This window comes from Oryx dammah, unplaced genomic scaffold (genome assembly GCF_014754425.2).
Source record: "Oryx dammah isolate SB20612 unplaced genomic scaffold, SCBI_Odam_1.1 HiC_scaffold_10, whole genome shotgun sequence".
NCBI classification, from domain to species: domain Eukaryota; kingdom Metazoa; phylum Chordata; class Mammalia; order Artiodactyla; family Bovidae; genus Oryx; species Oryx dammah.
In genome coordinates, this window is record NW_024070194.1 from 20164532 (window position 1) to 20183517 (window position 18986).

The 18986-nt window shown below is 52.1% G+C and overlaps 2 protein-coding genes and 1 pseudogene across 4 annotated transcripts in view; 1 reads left to right on the top strand and 2 right to left on the bottom strand.

Moving 5' to 3' along the window:
• The window catches only part of NECAB3 (N-terminal EF-hand calcium binding protein 3), an 18689-nt gene extending 15630 nt beyond the window's left edge, over window positions 1-3059 (top strand). For both annotated transcript variants that reach the window (XM_040247520.1, XM_040247521.1), the window contains 7 exons: window positions 237-355; window positions 476-555; window positions 659-712; window positions 1237-1349; window positions 1519-1596; window positions 2086-2177; window positions 2255-3059. In XM_040247520.1, the coding sequence (XP_040103454.1) occupies window positions 237-355; window positions 476-555; window positions 659-712; window positions 1237-1349; window positions 1519-1596; window positions 2086-2177; window positions 2255-2283 (565 nt within the window). In that variant the 3' untranslated portion in view covers window positions 2284-3059. The remainder of the gene's footprint in view (window positions 1-236; window positions 356-475; window positions 556-658; window positions 713-1236; window positions 1350-1518; window positions 1597-2085; window positions 2178-2254) is intronic.
• LOC120869445 lies at window positions 2364-10808 on the bottom strand (annotated as a pseudogene).
• The window catches only part of CBFA2T2 (CBFA2/RUNX1 partner transcriptional co-repressor 2), a 137186-nt gene continuing 128830 nt past the window's right edge, over window positions 10631-18986 (bottom strand). Inside the window, exons 10-11 of one of the 2 annotated variants that reach the window (XM_040247523.1) lie at window positions 18772-18959; window positions 10631-15438 (exon numbers count right to left, since the gene is read on the bottom strand). In XM_040247523.1, the coding sequence (XP_040103457.1) occupies window positions 15139-15438; window positions 18772-18959 (488 nt within the window). In that variant the 3' untranslated portion in view covers window positions 10631-15138. Of the gene's footprint in view, window positions 15439-18771; window positions 18963-18986 lie in introns of both variants that reach the window. The other variant, XM_040247522.1, reaches the window with a different exon arrangement.

Genomic DNA, 18986 nt, shown 5'->3' on the forward strand with positions numbered 1-18986 from the left:
ATGAATGTCCGTTATCTCCTTGTGTCAGGTCCCCCAGCTCCCATCACATTCCACAGTTCTGGCATCCCGGAGCCCAAATTCTTGTTCTTAGGGAGGGAGGTCAGGAGAGGGCGAGAAGGCGTGGGCTTTGCAGCTGGACCTCAATGTCTTGAAGCTTGGGACCAGGCCTGTTCTGGGGCCCCAGTGCTTGGCCCCATGGGTCTGGGAGCAGTGGACTGACCCACCACTCCCCTCAGGTCGGATGAAGAGAGGGTGGAGGTGCCGAGCCGGCCCCGAGGCAGCCGGCGGGCAGGGCGCAGGGCCCTGCGGAGCGTCAGTCGGTCATCCACCTGGTCTCCTGGCTCCTCCAACACAGGTGTGTCTGCGGCGGGGTGGGAGGGCACGGCATCCCCCGGGGCCCCAGCATTTGCTCCTCCACTCGCCCTCAATTCATCCGAGAAGCCCCCAGCCTGAGGGGCCCGTGCCCGACCCCCAGGGCAGAGCTCCGAGGCTGAGACGCAGTGGCGGCTCCAGATCAACCGCCTCCAGGAGCTCATCGACCAGCTGGAGTGCAGGGTGAGTGCTGTGCGGCCACCGCCCTGTGCCGGGGGAGCTGTCTGCAACCCACGCAAGGCAGGCTCACACGGGGGACCTGGCCCGTGCTCTGCATCCCTCACAGGCCCCCCGGCTGGAACCCCTGCATGAAGAGGAGCTGACCAAGGGGCCCAGCTCGGTGAGTCTGGGAGAGGGGCAGGCAGCTGGTGTGGGGCTGGGAGGAGGCCGTGAAGTGAGGAGATCATGGGGCTAGCCACCCCTAGCCTCTGTCTTGTACATACACCCTCTTCTCCAGGCTTGGCCCAGCCTTTGTTCCCTGGGCCTGGCGGGCAGGTGCGGGGTTCTGGTCGTTGCTTCGTGACTCTGAAGCCCTCTGTCCCTCCATGGGCATCAGCGTCCCTTGCTTACAGTTCTGAAAGCTGGGTGTGTGGAGCAGTGTGGACAGAAACTGAAAGGGGCGGTCGGAAGTGGTGGGGTGCTGCAGGAGAGCTGGCCAGTGGCTGGAGTGAGGCAGTAACCTTGGCAACAAGAGGAGGAGGATGGAGCCAGGAATGCTGGGGGCTGCGTAGGGGCAGGAGCCTGACCTCAGGGCTGGCTGGGTCTGGTGCAAGCCAAGAAGGGCAGGGTCCTCCTGAAGGCCACAGCGGGCCCTCACCCACTGACCTGCCCTACCCCAGCTGACCAGGCTGCTTCTCTTGCCAGCACATCCTTGTGGCCCAGAGGCAGGTGCAGGTGGCAGAGGAAGCCCTGCAGGACTTCCACCATGCCCTGTGCTGCTACGTGGACTTCACGGGGTCCCAGAGCCACTGCCTGCAGTGAGTCCTCAGCTGGGTGGTGGCAGCCAAGGTGTGGGGTGGATGGACAGGGAGGAATGCTGGGCTGGGTGTCCTGGGCCAGGGCTCTCATTAGACACCCCTGGTGAGGTGGGCAGGGGTGGTGGCAGCCCAGGCCTGGCCTGGCCTGGCCGTCTCTTTGGCCCTGCAGTGTGTCTGCCCAGAAGATGCTGGACAAGGCTTCCTTCACCCTGTACGAGTTCTGGCAGGACGAGGCTTCCTGGAGAAGGTAGGAGCAGTGTCTGACATTTATTGTGGGACCTCGAGTGAACCAAGCCTGGGTTCAAATCCTCTCCTATTCGCTGGCTTTGTGACGTCAGGAGAGTTACCTAACCCCTCTGAGCCCCAGTGGCCTCCTTTTGAAAATGGGAGTGATGCTAAGTCCCTCCTCTTGTCACCCTTACGAGCTGGCATGTAAAGAACTGAACGCAGTGACCGGTGCCAGGTAGGTGCTCAGTGAATACACACAGCTCCCACCACGCCACACCCCATGCCACGTGCCTTGTGTGTGACTGCATGTAATCCTCACGGTATCAGTGAAGTGCACACTGCACCCCCATTTCATGGAGGAGAAAACTGAGGCTCAGAGCCACTACGAGGAAGGACCAAGATCTGAAACCAGGCAGCAGGACCAGGCGGGAGTGGGGCGCTTTTAACCATGTGGTCCTGGTCACTGGGGACCAGCTCCGGCCTCGGTCCCCTCTGCGGCCCTCCCCAGGCACCAGCAGTCCGCCTGCAGTAAGGCCTTCCAGCGCATCCTCATTGACCATCTGCGGGCTCCAGACACCCTCACCACTGTGTTCTTCCCAGGTGGGCAGTGGCCACCAACCCCTGAGGAAGGGCAGTGGGCACTTGATGGCCTCTGACTCCCAATCTCTGACCCGCAGCCTCCTGGTGGATTATGAATAATAACTGAGCCTGATCTGCGCAATCCAAGGACCCCAGAGCCCTGCCTGCCTCCTCCTGGAGCTTCTGGACTGGTCAGCTCCACTCAGCTCAAGACCAGAACGCTGCCACCTCCGTAACTGGGGCCTGGCTCTCAGCCTCCCGGAGCCAGCTGGTGGAGAGTCTCATAGCCCAGGGGTCAGAGACTGGGCTGCTTGCTTCCTCTTTCTTTAACAGTGTGTTTTGTTGCTTATAGCTTCGGCCTCTGAGATACTCTGGCCTCAGGAAGCCTGGATTCTGGTCCCCTCTGCCTCTGCCTTGCTGTGTGACCAGGGCAGGTCCCTTCCCTCTCTGAGGTGGCCTGAGGCTGTCTGGCTACCTAGTGGGTGCCTGCTTTCTTCTTGCTATCTTGGGACTAGGCTTCTGCTCTTCCCAGCCAGCAGCAGAGCCAGGGCTGATGCTCAGGAACTGTCCTCCACCCCGCCCCCAACCTCGATCCCCAAGACTGGGCTGGATCAGTCTGCTGTGTGGGCAAAGGACCTGGGGGTCCCCACCCCTTCCTGGGCCGGCAGGCTCCTGACGCTTTCAGCACCTGTGGCTGCACCAGAGCCCTCCAGAGGATCTTGGATTGGTTTGCATGTTATTTGCATATTATTTGCATGCTTATTCCCACCCGTACTCAGGGCACTATGGGAAGCCCCAGGGTGACCTTGCTAGGTAGCAATAATATGGGCCCAGAGTCACCTGCTGCCCCCAGATACCTCTGAACCCCAGCCCAGAGGCAATAAAGGCAGTGGTCACCTCTGGCATTGCTTCCATTCTCTCTCTCTCAGCAAGGCGGCCTGGTCCCCGTGCCCGTGGATAGTGGGAACTTAATCATGGCCAGTCCAGGTGCCCTCAATTCAGGACCTTCTCACTCCACAAAGCCTAGTTCTGAAATCTTTCCTGGGAAAGGAGAGTGGACATGGGCTCTGCCATAACCCCCCTAAAATCCTGGGGGTTCTAGCTTCGCCCCCTTCCCTTACCAGCAAGGTGTGATATGAAGGTGGGGGCAGACCACAGAGCCCTCTCAAGGCCCAAAGAGCATGGCTGACCCCTGTGAGAAGACCTGTCCCCTGATAGAACCTCCCCCGCCCTTCCTGGCTGGACTTGTCTCCAGCCCTGCTGCCTGACAGCGCCAGAGGGCAGTTCCCGGAGAATACTGGATGAGTCAGTCCTCTAGCTGTGTGGACCTCCTTCGAGCCGTCCTGAGGGAAGGGACTTGGGGCATGGAGGGAGGTGACTGACATGAAGGTGGGTGGGAGAGGGCTACCCAGGTCGTGGGCTCTAGCGGGGAGGCAAGTGGCCGCACAAGAGCACAGGCTGGCCTCTTGACCTCGTCTGGAGGGTGTGGGGTCAGGAGCATTTAGGCAGAAGAAATGTACAAGTTGAGGCTCTGAGAGCGGGGAGAGCTTGCCTCACTGAACGGAAGGGATGCCAGAGGTGGGCTGAGGTCAAGGCCAAGGCAGGGAGGCAGCTGGGCCTCGAAAGCACTGCATCTTGCAGAAGCTGCGGTAGGCTTTAAGGGGTGGCTGGCCAGTGGGCTGAGTGCCATTTTACCAAGGCACCTGGCCGCCCTGCTGGTGCCAGTCATGGCTGGGCACTGGGGCACGGCCAGGAAGGCAGTTTGGACGGTGCCAGCTCAGGATAGATGCCCTAGGGTGGGAGGTTTCTCTCTGGGGATTCCTGTAGGAGTTCAGACTTGCAGGGACAGACAGCTGCTCCCACTGGCCTAGCTGCCCAGGCTAGGAACCAGCACAGGGGTCTCTGGGGGCCCCTGGCCAGCAGGTTACCACACTTCCTGGACTCCTGGCAGTTCCTAGAAAGTGCTGCCAGCACCTGAGTCACTCAGGTCTGGGTGGCTGGAGGAGGGTCAGGGTCTATCTTAGAGAAGCCTGCCTAGGAGGAAGTAATTTGGCTGGCTGCCTGGTTCCAATTCCTTCTGTTTCCTCTACGAAAACAGCACCAACAGCAAACCCTCAACACTAACAATCTTCCCATCGTCTTTGGACCAGGATGCTGAAATTCTTCAGCTCAGGCTGACAACTCTCAAGTGGGTGCCTGTTTCACCCTGTGATGGAGTTCTGAAGTTAACACCTTTTTTATTTAAAAAAAAAAAAAGATAGGTTGCATCCTTCCTCCCTGGCTGAACGTTTGGAGCCGGGAGGGTCCTGCGGGGGGAGGGGAGGGTCAGTCCTGCAGGGTCTGAGAAGGCCGCTTGGAAATGGTGATGTTGGGTTAAGAGCTGTGAAAGATGAGTGCGGGTCTCCAGACAGAGGTGAGGGGTAGACAGCAGGGAGAATGTTCCAGACAAAGGAGGCAGGAGGAGGAAGTGGAGTGCAAGGGATAGGAGGAGGGCAGGCAGACCAGGGTAGCAGGGATAGGAGGGGGGCAGGGAGACCAGGTTGGGGGGACTCCGAATGATCAGTCTCTCAGGGAACGGGGAGCTGGGTATCACCAGATGTGAGTGCTGTGCGCAGGTGTGGAGCTGGACAGGAGGAGTCGGGAATTCCAGCTACAGGGAGAATGAAGTTCTGAGCTGGGGCTGTAGGGGCATGGAGGGCCCCAGGCCTTCTCGTGTGTTTACTGAACTCTCAAAACGCCACATTCACTTCCATCCTGCCCTCCCTCTAGGCCCCCAGCTTCACTGCTCTGCCTGCTCTTGACCCAGGTGCTGTCACCAGCCTCGGACATTTCACCATCCCCAAAGCAGGGGCTGAGTGGAGAGGGCAGCGTCATCTCTGGTTGAGATAACTGTGGCAGGCTTTTCGCTGGGTTTCCCTCAGACAGGGCTGCGGTGCGGGGGGGGGGGGGGGTGTGCCTTTTCAGACATTGCCATGGTGACCACACCCTTCTGGCTAAGACCTTTCAATGCTTTCAGCATCAAGTCTGATATCTCGACTTGGCATTCAAGGCTCTTAGCAATCAATACCCACTCTCATTAGGTGCAGCCTACAACACTTCAGCTGAGCTGGGCTGTCTGCAACCTCGGCCACTCCCCTCGAGGCCTTTGTTCCCTCCTCCTCCCCTACCCATCCACTGCCTCCTTAGCCTTCGAGCAACAGGTCAAAGCCATCAAGTCTGACCTGCTTTTCCACTCCTGGCCCTCAGTGCACTCTCGTTGGCTCTTCAGCTTATTTCAACAACCACTCAGCCCCTGTTTTGGGGATGGTGAAATGTCCGAGGCTGGTGACAGCACCTGGGTCAAGAGCAGGCAGAGCAGTGAAGCTGGGAGATCCCAGCCCCTCCTGCCGCTGCCACACCCACCTTTCATCAACTCCCTGCACGTGTCTCCTCACCTTCCTCCCACCTGTGCTGGGGACTCACCTGCACACATCAAAACCTGGGGCCTGGCTCGGGGCCAGGCCGGGTGCTGGCGAGACAGCAGCAGTCTAGGTGGCTTCCACTCCCCTCCAGCTTTCAGAGAGAAACATGCACACCAAGTCCCTTTAACACAGACTCGGATGGCTAACAAAAGGCCTCAAGAAGGAATTCCCTGGCTGTCCAGTGGTTAGGACTTGTGCCTCCACTGCAGGGGGCATAGGTTCCATCCCTGGTCAAGGAACTAAGATCTCTTCGCATGCCTCGAGGCGTGGCCAAAAAAGGTTATCCTTGAAACGAATACTACTTGAGGAAGACATCAGCCTTCAGGAGGGATACTGGGACAAAGGTGAATCCTCAAGGATGTCACATATTGGCAGAGAGAGCAGGTTGTGATGGCAGCCAGCATTTACAGCGGCTTCCTGGGTGGTAGGCCTTGTGCTGGGTGCTGCTGGTGGTGGTGTAGTCGCTAAGTTGTGTCTAACTTGTGACTCCATGGACTCTAGCCTGGTGGACCCTCTGTCCATGGAATTCTCCAGGCAAGAATGCTGGAGTGGGTTGCCATTTCCTTCTCCAAGGGATCTTCCCAACCCAGGAATAGAACCCAGGTCTCTTGCATTGCAGATTCTTTACTGACTTGAGCTTCGAGAGCTGGGGGTGACTCCCATTTGATCACATTTCACAACAGCCTGGTGATGAAGGCACCATTAGCTTCCCCGATTTACACGGGAAGAACCAGAAGCTTAGCAAGCAAGTGCCTGCTGTGAGTCACACAGCTGGGTCTGCTCCCTGGCACGGAGAGCTGCTTGCTGTCAAATGTGAACATCGCTGAGCTGAGCAAAATCTCCCACTCTCTCTGGTAACGGAAACCAGGCTAGGGCTGGAGGACAGTGGCAGCTTTGACGAGGGAGCAAGGCCAAGCCCTGGAGCTGCAGGATAGCGGAGGAGACGGCAAGAAGATCCATGGAAGCATATCGCGAGGTGGAGGGGGGATCTGATGTGGGTTTTTCAGAGCTCAGCCCTTGGAAGGCGAAGGTGCCGAGTCCTGATCATTTCTGGAACTCTCTAGGCGGTGCCCAGAGAAAGTCAGCTGAATTCATGGGACAGATAGGCAGCCTCAGAAAAGGCTGATGGGGATGGGAAGGGGAAGGCTGCAGGGATCAGCTCCCTGGACAGGAAGCCGGCTTGTGGAGGGAGGCAGCAGATCTGACTCTAGCCACAAGGGGGCGCCTGGCACCAGGCAATGAAGCCACTCCTGAGAAGGTGGGGGTGGTTTGTTGCTGGTTCCCCAGCGGTCTTGGGAGGGAGGATGTGGAGGAGAGGATACACCCAACTCACTACCGTGAAATTCCAGCATCAGGAACAAGCACAGACGGGCAGGATGGTTTAGATCAATGCATGTCTGCTCATTCTGAGACTGGATCATCTCAGGCCAGTTATTTCCCTTTATACTGAGTCAGCAGGGTTCTTGACTGCATTCTTGGTAAAATTTGGAAAGGCTCTTTCCTTGAAACCTACCTTCCAAAAGGGGAACAACTCTTTTTTCCATCTCCTTTTCTCTGTCAAGGACCCGTACATCACTCATTTTGATTCATTTAATCTGCTGTTCAATAGTGCACAGAGTATTTATTTCAGTGATTGTATTCCCCTATCTTCAAATCTACCTAGTCAGTCTCCTACTTTCTGCTATTTTTTTCCAGCACTATCTTGAGGTTCGGAGAAGGCAATGGCACCTTACTCCAGTACTCTTGCCTGGAAAATCCCATGGGCGGAGGAGCCTGGTAGGCTGCAGTCCATGGGGTTGCTGAGGGTCGGACACGACTGAGCGACTTCACTTTCACTTTTCACTTTCATGCATTGGAGAAGGAAATGGCAACCCACTCCAGTGTTCCTGCCTGGAGAATCCCAGGGACGGGGGAGCCTGGTGGGTTGCCATCTATGGGGTCGCACAAAGTCGGACACGACTGAAGTGACTTAGCAGTAGCAGTATCTTGAGGTTCCATAGTTATTTTATATTCTGTATCTGATAATATCTGAAGTCCCAGGGGTCTAAATAAAAAAATTTTTTTTCTGTTCAGGAAGCACTTTATTGTTTCTCCAAGATTAAGAATTAAAAAAAAAAAAAAAGAATTTCCACTGACAGAAAAATCGACACTTTGAAAATCTGAAGTGCTTTGCTCAACTTCTGAATATTGATTTTTGCAGATATATTTCTCTCCAATCATTCCACCCATGATTGATGGATCAGTCTTAACTTCCAGTTTTAATACTTGGCCTTTACTTAGCTCTTCAGGACCTTTCCTTTTTTTTTTTTAATTTAGGCTATGTTGGGTCTTCATTGCTGTGGTGGGCTTTCTCTCGTTGCAGCGAGCAGGGGCTACTCTAGTGGTGTGCAGGCTCCTCACTGCGGTGGCTTCTCTTGCTGCAGAGGGTGGTGTGCAGGCTCCTCACTGCGGCGGCTTCTCTTGTTGCAGAGGGTGGTGTGCAGGCTTCAGGGGTTGCAGCTCAGTAGTTGTGGTCCACGTGCCTAATTCCACCGAAGCGTGAGGAATCTTCCCGAACCAGGGATGGAACCCATGTCCCTTGCGTTGGCAGGTAGATTCCTCGACACTGGACTGCTAGCGAAGTCCCTAGGACAGGTTTTACTTCCGTAGGAGTAGCTTCATCTAAAGGAGCTGCGGTGCAAACTGTACAAGGTCCTTCCTTCTCTGCAATGGAAACTCATCACAGTAGCAATGGCTCCAGGGAGGATTGTTCAAGCCAATCTCTACTGCAAGCAAGTTGATCCAACTGGTTGAAAGAAAACCTTTTTTGCTGTAGCGTCACTTAGGCTTTTTACGTTAATGTAACGCTTTACGTAATGATTCATAATAGAAGCAGCCTTTTCAGATTCCTTCAAGATTCGTGACAATTTCAACAATTCTTTTGCTACTCACTCCAATTTATTCTGTTTAGATGCAGCAGAATAAAGAGCAGTGGCATAGTGACCTTCGATACCCTCTATCTGAACAGGTGGCCTCACAAGCTTGATGAATGGCCTCAGCACAGATGTCCTGGAGCATCGCCCCTGGACAGTGTCTGGAGAGTCCAGATACTGCTGGGGTGGCTGTCCTTTCCTGGGCGCCTCTGGGTCAAACCAAGTTGTGTGCGTGTGTGCTAAGTCACTTTAGTCGTGTCCGACTCATTGCAACCCCATGGGCTGTAGCCCACCAGGCTCCTCTGTCCATGGGATTCTCCAGGCAGGAATACTGGAGTGGGTTGCCATGCCCTCCTCCAGGGGATCTTCCCGATCCAGGGATCAAACCCGTCTCCTACACTGGCAGGTGGTTTCTTTACCACGAGCACCACCTGGGGTGAGAGCTAAATCAGTTTATTGTTCGTGCTGCTGTTGCTCATAATGGCTCATTTGCTTGGATACGAACTTTAGTTCATGGACAACTTACACTTGGTTGATATGATTGATATGGTTGATATGATATGATTGCTGTTTTAATATTTTTCTCTAGAGGATTTGCATTTTTGCTTCTGCCAGATCCCAGGAGATACAAACCTGGAATCACCTTAATTCCTCAGTCCAGGTATTCTTTGACCTCTGCAGTAAGGAGAATCTGACCTTAGCCCCAAGGGAGAGCAGACATTAGAAGCTCTGGTCAGTTTCCCCTGCTGGCCTTCTCCCTGAGGCCAAAGCCACTGCCCTGGCTTCACAGAGAGGCCCCGGTCGTTGTTTCATTTTGTACAGTCCCTTAAACTTTTGACTTCTTGGAATTTCTTTTGCCTTCAAGGAGTTTTCCTCTACTGTACTGAATTACTAGTGCAGTTTTAACTTACAGTCACAGGCTTGAGATCCCCTGGGTGGTGGAGGGCAGTGCTGGGCAGCTGCTGAGAAAGACTGGCAGTTGGCACCATCTGCATGGAAGATCACACAGTTAAGCCCCCATCTTGCCTTCTAGGGCCAAGGCGACCCTTTTCCCAACCCTGAGATCTAGTAACCAACTTCTCCCTTTGCATTTCGAGGGCCCATGAAGCTGATGGTGCCAACAAGCCTCTAGGGCAAGGCTGCTCAGTAGTTCTAGGGCTACTTACTTTCCAGAAACGGATATCTAGGTGACAGGAGTGAGGCTGGGGCCAGTCGGGCCCATGGGAAATGGTCTCTGGCCAGGAAACCAGACAGCCCAAGACCTCACATGTACAGGTGTGCCTGTAGCAACCGTCACGGCTCAGCTGGCCAGGTCACCTCAGAGCCACACGAAGTACTACGTGGGTCCTGTTGGAGGCACAGCAAGCTGGTGGGCTTTCAGGGGAGGCAGTCTGGACACAGAGTCAAGGACCCAAGAAATGTCCAGTTCCAGAAATTCCACTGGAAAATTACCCCAAAGAAGGAAATCATGCTTAGGAAGATGTTCACTTTAGTACATGAGGGAAAACCTGAAGCAATCCAGCTGCCCAACAGGAGGTGAGGAGTTAAGGAAAATCATGGCCTTGAGGGAACTCTCTGGCAGTCTAGGGGTTAAGACTCCATGCTTACTGATGAGCACCAGGGTTCAATCCTGGGGAGAACTCAGATCCTCCGGGAGCCACGTAGTGTGGCCAAATTAGATAAGCAAAAACATGGCCTTGATTAGATCATACAACTAGTAAGCAAATAGACATGAAGGCAACAGTGAACTTATGATTTAACATCAGTGTAAAAAGGAAATGAATATTCCCAAATCCAGGTATGTTAAAAAATGTTTAAGGAAATGTTACTGGAAAAGAAAAAGGACCTATAGAGCCACTACCCTATTCTTCAAACTTTGTGGTTATTTTCCTCGTTAAAGGATCACTTATTGGTGAAGAGCTAACACGGACCTGGGAGCATCTGTAGGCTGTTGTTGGCACTTGCTTCCCAGAGTACCAGCAGCCGGAACCACCTCCTAGCAGATCAAGGAACAAGGCAGAGGCAACGTAGAAGCCTGCCGGCAGGATGCCTTACACAAGTCTACACACCACCTTCCCTCCTAGTCTCATTCCAGCTTGAGTCAGAAAAGGAATATAGCCTTTTTATTGACTACTTGAAGTAGAACAAACTAAATACATATTTAACAGTTTTGGTTCATTTATACAGTACATTAAATAAGTTATGCACAGAGTTAAGTAACAAAAGTTCCTATCAGAGTAAAATGACAAAGCACAGAAAAAAAGTCAACTCTACCGCATCCTGTGGGTGGCTTCACATTCATCATCCCCCTTAAAAAAACCACGCTTGGAAGCTCAGTTTTCGATTTATTTACATTATTGGCTTTCTCTGTGGATGGAGCTTTTGTAGCCTCATCAGGAACTTGGAAAGCTGTGAAAGTGGACTGAAGGCCTCTGAGCCAAACAGCACTTTCAGCCATCCGCCTAATGCTTATTGCCGCTTCTCTCTGCCAACTCCAACGCAGGCCCGGGGCTGTCCCTGCCAGCTGCCAGCCGCACATGCCCTATTTGGTATAAGCATCAATGAGTGTACACTGGGCAGTTGTGGGTCTGACCAGATGGGGTAGCAGGGGAAGCGCCATCTCTGGGGCTATGGAGGCAAAGGGGGGAGGCAAAGGCCGCCCTCAGGCCTCAACCTTCTCCTGGCTCATGATGGAAAAGGTTGCCTGCACCATCATCTTTGGAATTGAGCATGTCAATGCACGTGGGCAAAGAGGCAGGTAGTCAACATTTTGGTTTAACGAGAACTACAGACACTCAGTTGGAAAGGGCCCTATTCAACAGCTTGCCCAGTACCCCACCCCCACCGCAGGACAGAGTCCCAACAGCTGGCTGGTTAGCCCATGCTGGAACAGTCCATTTCTCTCTGGTTTTTCTTACATTTGGTTTTTCTTACTGCTACCACCCAGTTCTCTGTAAATTGCTTAAGGAAAAAAAAAAAAAAAATCTAAGAAAGCTGGCTTGGTCTATTGTCCCCGGGAGCCTGGAAACCAGTTCTGAAGAAAGCCTCAAAGATGAGTTCTAAATGATTTACTCAATCCATAATCTCATCTACAGTTTCCAGGACAAAGAGCCATGTGGTCATTATTCATGCTTTCATCCTGAAGAACTCATGACCACACAATTTTAATTGTGTTGTTGAAACTTCAAGCCCACTTGCTGAGATCTCTTCTGGAACGGCCCACAAGGTCTGCCCTTTGCAAGCAGGTGACAGCACTGGGGCTCCATCTGACTCTGGGACAAGGCTGTACAAAGTGGAGTGGAGATTTTTTGTCTAGAAGCTGAAGATGCTCACGTTGACACCAAGAAGTGAGGAGCTCCACGTGGAGCCACTGGCCCAGATGTGCAAAAGTCATCTACACGGCAGAGGGCCTGCAGCAGCCAGTGCCAGGCATGGACCTTTGCCAGAGTGACGGCTCTCGTTTCCAGACTAAAATCCACTGAGACACACACAGGACTCAGCACTGTCCAAGAGAAGGTGCATCTGCTCTTGTGACCTCAGGGTGGCATGACTGAGACCCATCCTGAGAGCTGCAAGGACGCCCCCAGGTGAAGCTCTCACACTCAGGAGGAGGGCTGCTCATTTCTGAGCAGGTGGAACGAACCTGAGTCTGTTTTCACCACTGGGTGGAGCAGGCAGTGGGGCCACAGAGGATGATTGAGGCTCTGAGGATCCGGCCCTAAAGCTTCCCTCAGAATGTTTAAAACAGCTCCCATGCTGGCTACTTCCGGTCTCCTCTGGCTCCTGCAACCATCCCTCACTGGGCAGAGGAGTGATGTGCCACTGCTTGTTGCACTTGCTTTTGATCCCTAGGATAACACTGGAGAGCCCAGGAGTGCTGACAACACCTCAGTACCACCACCATGTCTTTTCTTTGTCCCCTTACACTGTAGAGGTGGGTCCTCTAAGCAGTCTGATTACATTAAGCTGCTTTAAATCTAACTAGGTGAAAGGGGGAGCCTGAATCTGCACCATCAATGTGGTTAGCAGACACGGGAGACCAAGTGGGGGACCTGGGCTCAGCCCTGCCCCTCCAGCCCCCTCACCCCATTCCAAGACTGTCCCTTCTCCTCCCAACTCCAACCAGAGAGCTGAGGCTTCCAGAAGAGAGGGAGCTGGAGAAAGGGATTCTTTACATATAAATAGGAACTTCTGGACAGATGCCCTAGCAACTGACATGTGAAACTGACCAAAATGAATACAGCATCAGGCCTGAGATCTGAATTGCAGTGTGGAACACTGCTGAAATCTTTAGCTTGGACTCTCGGTGGCATGTGAGCAAAGCAGTTTAGAACAGCATTACAGAAATTCTGAAAACTAAGCTGTCATTGGATCCACAGTCCACAAAAGTCAACTAGGACTTACCTGCACACCAAACCTAAACCTTAGCTGTAGAGACTGACATCGAGTCTCACGAACAGTATTCGGTTGGCTTTGGCTCTTTATTCCAACCCGAGAAAACCTGAGCTACCCTGGCTCGGCCACTGAAGACTTACGGGACACACCTAGGTGTTCATCCAACTTGCCGATGAAAAAGGGAGCTGAGGTCAGACCCAGTGGACACCATGAGAGACCCTCTTGCTGCCACCAGATTTATAGGCTCAGTGACCGCCTCTCAAGGGACATCTCTTCTCAGGGAAATGCAGGCAACTCCTGTCTGGGGTTCTGGTTTCATCTCTGTTAAGCAGGATACCTCAACTGCTGCAACTAAAGGAAAGCTAAACAATAAAGCAACCATTCTGTTATTCTTTCTCTGGGTATACCTTACTTTACACAGCAGAACTCTGGGTATTTTAATGGTGCCTCATACTGAGTTTAAGACAGAAAATCCTTGAGTAAGGTAAATTAAGGACTTACCGTTGCTCCAGGTCTTAGTTGTAGCTTGTGGAATCTAGTTCCCTGACCAAAGATAGAACCCTGGCTCTCTGCATTGGATGCACAGAAACAGAGCCACTGGACCATTAGGGAGGTCCTGAGACTTAGTTTTTAAAGCAAGATATACCTACACGTAAGGATAACGCTACCTATGCTGATACCTTACTGGGAGCTGTCAACTCACTCTGGTCAATGTGCAGAAAATGGCCGTCTAAAGCTGGGCTTTCAAGGGTCGGCAGAAGCAGGGCCAACCAACTCATTCCTTGGTGCAAGAGGGTGCTAGAGGCTTCGAGTTGGAGAAGGGGAGGGCCAGGGTCCTTGGGCTCCCAACAAAACTTGAATGGCAAGGAAGAACGTGTGTGGCAATTCCTAACATTCTAAAGGGAGTATAGGTGATGTCATGTTTGGAGAATCAGGTAAGCAGCTGGAAAAACTCCCTGAAGACAGGAAGAAAAATTGGTCAGGCTCTCACAAATGGTTGTCACATTTCAGGGAACTTTTCTTAGCTCAAAGAGGGTAGGTATCAACAAAATTAGAGAAGGGAAACAGGATTGTATGCCCAATAATAAACTGATATAGGACATATAGTGACAAAGTCTGAAGAATTCTTTCGGGTCCAAAAGGGTTGCTCAGCAGTGACCAGGCCTTGACAGGTGAGGCAAGTCACAGCCACACCACATCACATCCTATGGGTCAACTATGGCTTCAGAGGCGCCAAACAGAGACCATGGGAAGAAGATCCACCCAGTGATCTGGACACACACGGTCTGAGATAAAAGGACACAGAACAAGACGACTGTGCAAAGAGCCAAGTGGTGACAAAAGTTTCTGCATCTCCAACAGATGATCCATTCGGTAACGTGATGACACTAGTTTGGCCAACATGCTCAGAGAGAACAGACAATCCACAATTGAGTCTCATTCTCCCTCAGACCAATCCATGCGCTGAAAACTATTTTCTGCATAAGCAAAATCAAAAAAGAGAGAGAGAAAAAAAATGGGTCCCAAACTAAAATACCCAGCCAGGCTGGAAAATCTTGTCCAACATGATCTGTGATGCTTGGTGGAAGTTTTATTTTTTATTATGGGTGCTTTTACTGAAATGGTGACTGCTTCCTATGGTTTCTGAAAATCTTACATCTGAATGGCAGGGCCGATGAGGGTGTCCTGAGTGCTGCTTTCTGCCTGCCCAAGTCCCCAGGGACTAATCAGTGGCACCGGCTGAGGGTGGAAATGGGCTCAGGGAACTGTTCAGGGGCAGAGGAGCCCCTCCTGGTGAGAGAGCGCCCTCTTTCCCGGCTTGCTACCAGTCTCCAGGCCTCTGTTGCGGGAGGACGTTGCAGCAGGAGACGGTGAAGGCGCGAGCTGCCTCCGGCCTGACTGGGCACACCTGACAGTCGGCTCTCTCACCAGGCAGGGAGGAGCTGGTGGTCTACATGGAAAAGTGGCTGGCCATGCCAGCTTTAGCTGGGAGAACAAGCTTGGAAGCTATGGAGGAGGCAACTCCAGCCAGTGGCCATGCGCACACAGGTGGGAAATGGACAGGTGTGTGGACAGGCTGGGGCTTGAAGTCTTCCTGCCTCCACTTCTCTTCTGGATGATGACCCAACAGCGACTGGCACTGCTTCACAATGCCAGCCTTCCGTGTGGAATTCTGTCGTGCGGTGAGGTTGCCGGGGGAAGTGAGTCTGGGGCTCAGAGTCCGTTGGTGTCAATGGCTGTCACAGAGGCCGGTGTGGAGGAGCGTGAGGTGGTTGCGGAGGTCTTGTCCAGGGCTGGACTGGGGACGCTGCAGTCGGCGGACCGGGCTGAGGAGCCCCTCCCTCCAGGAAGCAGGGGCCGGCTCTGGCTGTGGGGACTCTGGCCGTGCAGGTTCTGGCCACAGAGGCGGTGATGCCGCTCCCAATCCTTATGCTGGCAGAAAGAGCCGCAGTATCGTGCGATGTTGCAGCCACTGCAGGTTTCACTGGCTTTGCGGCCACAGTTCCAGCAGTTCTGCAAGACACAGGCATCGGTCAGCTGCTGGGATCCTGGGGGGCACACTTGCCATTACGTGCCAGCTCCTCTGCAGAAGAGGCGGCGGGGCCGTGTGGGCTCTGGAGCTGCACGTATGTGTGCCTGTACTGCCTGCCCTGCTGCTGCTTTCTGTTTACTTCTGTGTTTCAGGAAAACTACCCACCCTGGGCTTCGGGGACAGCGACACGAGGGAATGTGAAGACGTGCACACATCACTGTAGGGCAGGAGCAAGTCCTGCTGAAGGCAACAACTCCTCGTTTTAACTCATTTTTTAATCCTCAGTGACCAAACCAAACCAAACCAGGCTCCCACATCATAGCTATCTATTCCAAGACCACAAACGTGCTCAGACAGTTTTCTTCCCTACCCTTTGCAATGCAGAAATGATCTTGACTGTGTTCACTGACAACACCTGAAATCTTTAAAATAAAAGTCACCTGCGAGGGTACTAGGCTGGGTGGCCATGAGTGTGGGAAGCTGTGCTACTCGCTCTGTGCCCATTCTCCGTTCAGTGATACATCCCGTCAGAGGTGGGCTGGGGATCACGGGACTACTTCCAGTCTGTTTACAAGAGCCCCTGCAATACCTCAGAACCTAAGGCCCCAAGGTCTATGTCAGGGAGTTTTCTTCCTATTTTTTGTTCCCACACCTGCCCCTTGGTACTCTCCTCCCTGACACACAAGTGTTTTACACCTAAGGTCTCCACAACCCACATATGGATTTGATCAGCCAGCTGCGCCCTCCCCTGCAGGCTCTGCAGAATGGCAGAAGCCAATTATGAGGCCTGGCCTGATGATCAAGGAAGAAAGATGCTGTCTCTTCCTCAAGTGTAAAAGCAACTAATAAACAACAACAACAAACGACTGATAAGAGCAAAAAAGGACCTTGAGGTCCCCCACCTCCTGCACTGTACAGCTAGATGGAACACTGAGGGCCAGTAGGCAGGACTTGTCTGAGCTTATAAAACAATCACGTGGCTATGCAAAACCTGGAACCTGGGCCGCCTGTCTCGACTATTCTCAAGGGACACACTTAGTTTCAAAGAGCAACAGAAAGGACTGAAGATCCCTTCCAACACTAGAGGCTTCTCAGGAAATACACTCCAGGGATTTTCCCAACCTTGCTAACACCAACACTGGAGAACCAAAATCAGGGACAGAAGTCATTCTTAGGATCTTCACAGATCCTCAAGCAAGCTGTATTCCAGAAAATTTCAAACTCTGATAGGTTGACTCCAGACAATGCTTTGGTTAAACAGTATTGCTTGTGGGGAATGTGTTTCATGGAGCTGCTGTGGAAACATAGGCCTTTACTTCCTCTGTCCAAGTCTGCAAGAACATCTCAAACTGGGCCAGAGGATTAAATCAATGGTGCTTTCACCTTGACCACCATTGAGAAGCTAGGGTGGAAAGGACAATTTGCATTCTCTGTCTCTGTGGCTTTGTCCTGACATTACCAAAAGGCTTTGCCAAGAAACATGATGAAAGGTTTACTGTGGTCATCACCCTTCAAATCAGCATTCCTAAAAGATGGAGCAAAGCACATGGCCAAACAGACCTTGTAATTTATGGGGGAGGGTTATAAATCTTCTGAGTTACTGGCCAGGGAAGGTATTCCAGAATATCCTTTGACAAGAAGGGGCCATCAGTTTATGTCAGTTACTACTCCAGGTGTGGCCTGGGGAACACCTGTATCAGAATGACCCAAGGCCCAAAGTTTCCTGACCTCATTTCAAACCCGGCTCAAAGGAGAAATGATTCCTATCTTATACTCAACTGCTAGCCCATCATGTTTGCCAGGAAATCTAGGCGGGGGACAGAAGGGTATCTCTACCTGAGACGTCATTCCAAGGGAGATGCTTGGGTCTGGCCTCGGAGGAGGCGGCTGCTCTGCAAGAGTGGGAGCTGCCAAAATCCTTTCTGTCCGAACAGCGCACTGCAGTTTAAAAGCACTTCCACAGCTGGGATCTAATTGTATCTTCCTTAAAAAGTATGAGACCAGCAGGACAGGGGCTGCTCCTCAGCCACTGTACAGAGAAGGAGCCGAGTCCTGAAGGGGATGCTCCCAGTGTGAGGGGAACTGGGACGAGCGCTCAGGGCTCCCGGGCTCCTCCTGCTCGACCGAACTACCTCTCACGGGATGGACGAAAAACTCCAGGAGTACCGCTAAATATCAAGCAGAGCTTTCTGAGTGAACTGGAGGAAACCAGCTCTCTTGGTCCAACACAAACTCACTCAGAGCATATGCCCTGCTACCCTGCCTTGTTTTGGAAGGAAAGTTTGCAGGGATGGGTACCAGTGTGTGCCTCACCTGCAAGTCACTTTGTGCCTTGAATATAGATATTGATATGGGTGGCTGTAATGAATCCAATACACAACAAAAACAAACAGGAGAGGAGAAGGAAAAGGGGAGAGTCAGAGGAACTATTTTCTTCCAAGTCAGCTGGAAAAGCTACAGCAGGACTTGCCCACATCCTTTCTCAATGGCTACACGATAGTTAGGCGTGTTCATCTTCACATTGTCATGCTTAACACCGATCTTTGAGAAAGATTTAAGGAGGATGAGAAAATAAAATTTCTGTCGTTTAAAAAACCACCAGCAACAAAAAAGCTCAGTTCTTTATAACCTTAGGAATATCCCAGAGAGTACATGGGATTTACCTACTTATAGAAACAGACTTGTTTCAGGACTTAAAAGTTCGTCTTAAACCTGAAAAGTAACTGAAATCAAAGTTACAGAAAAATTTCATTACATTTGAAAGGGCTGTTAGGATGTTTCTGTCATGTGCCTTTTAATTATTTTTTTCCTCAGAGTGGTACAAAGCACCACCATGTCCCAGGATCTATCCCCTCAATCCATGAAATAACTAGCCTCTTTGTAAACAGACTGGATACTGCAGGACCCTGCACTGCCTTTCTCTGGCTTCAGTGATGTGGGATTAGGTCAGTTAAAGTCCCGAAATCACAGTTTCCTCATTGGTAAAGCTGGATTCCAACAACACCCACATCCCCTTGTGAGGATCACAAAGACTTCAAACACACCGAGCTCTGTACATGGCACCCAGGAAGCCCACTCAGGCAGGGGTGGTCACTGTTGCCATGCAGTTCCACAAGCTTCAGGGAGACTTCTCATAACTTAAACCAATATAATGAGCCAATATGTAAGAATAAATAATCGAGAAACAAACCTCTTGGGAACTGAAGAAAAATTATAATTATCTAGTTTAAGAGAGGACTGTTGGCTCTTACTGCCCCGCACCTGAGGAAAGCAGTGAGCTTGGTCCCCCCAGCCCCAGCCCCCAGTGCTCTGACCTCCGTTGACTCTTCCTGCTCGTTTATGACGAGAAAGGCGTCCTCTGCAGCCTGCCGTTTGACATCTGCTATTGTCTGCTCCATTCGAGCTCTCTCGGTTGCAATCACTTCAAAGGCTTTTTGCTCTGCCTCAGCAACAGCTTTCTGTACTTCTGACATGGCCTGAATTTTCACCTTATTCACAGCTTCTTCTGGAAGAAAGTGACAGTAAAATC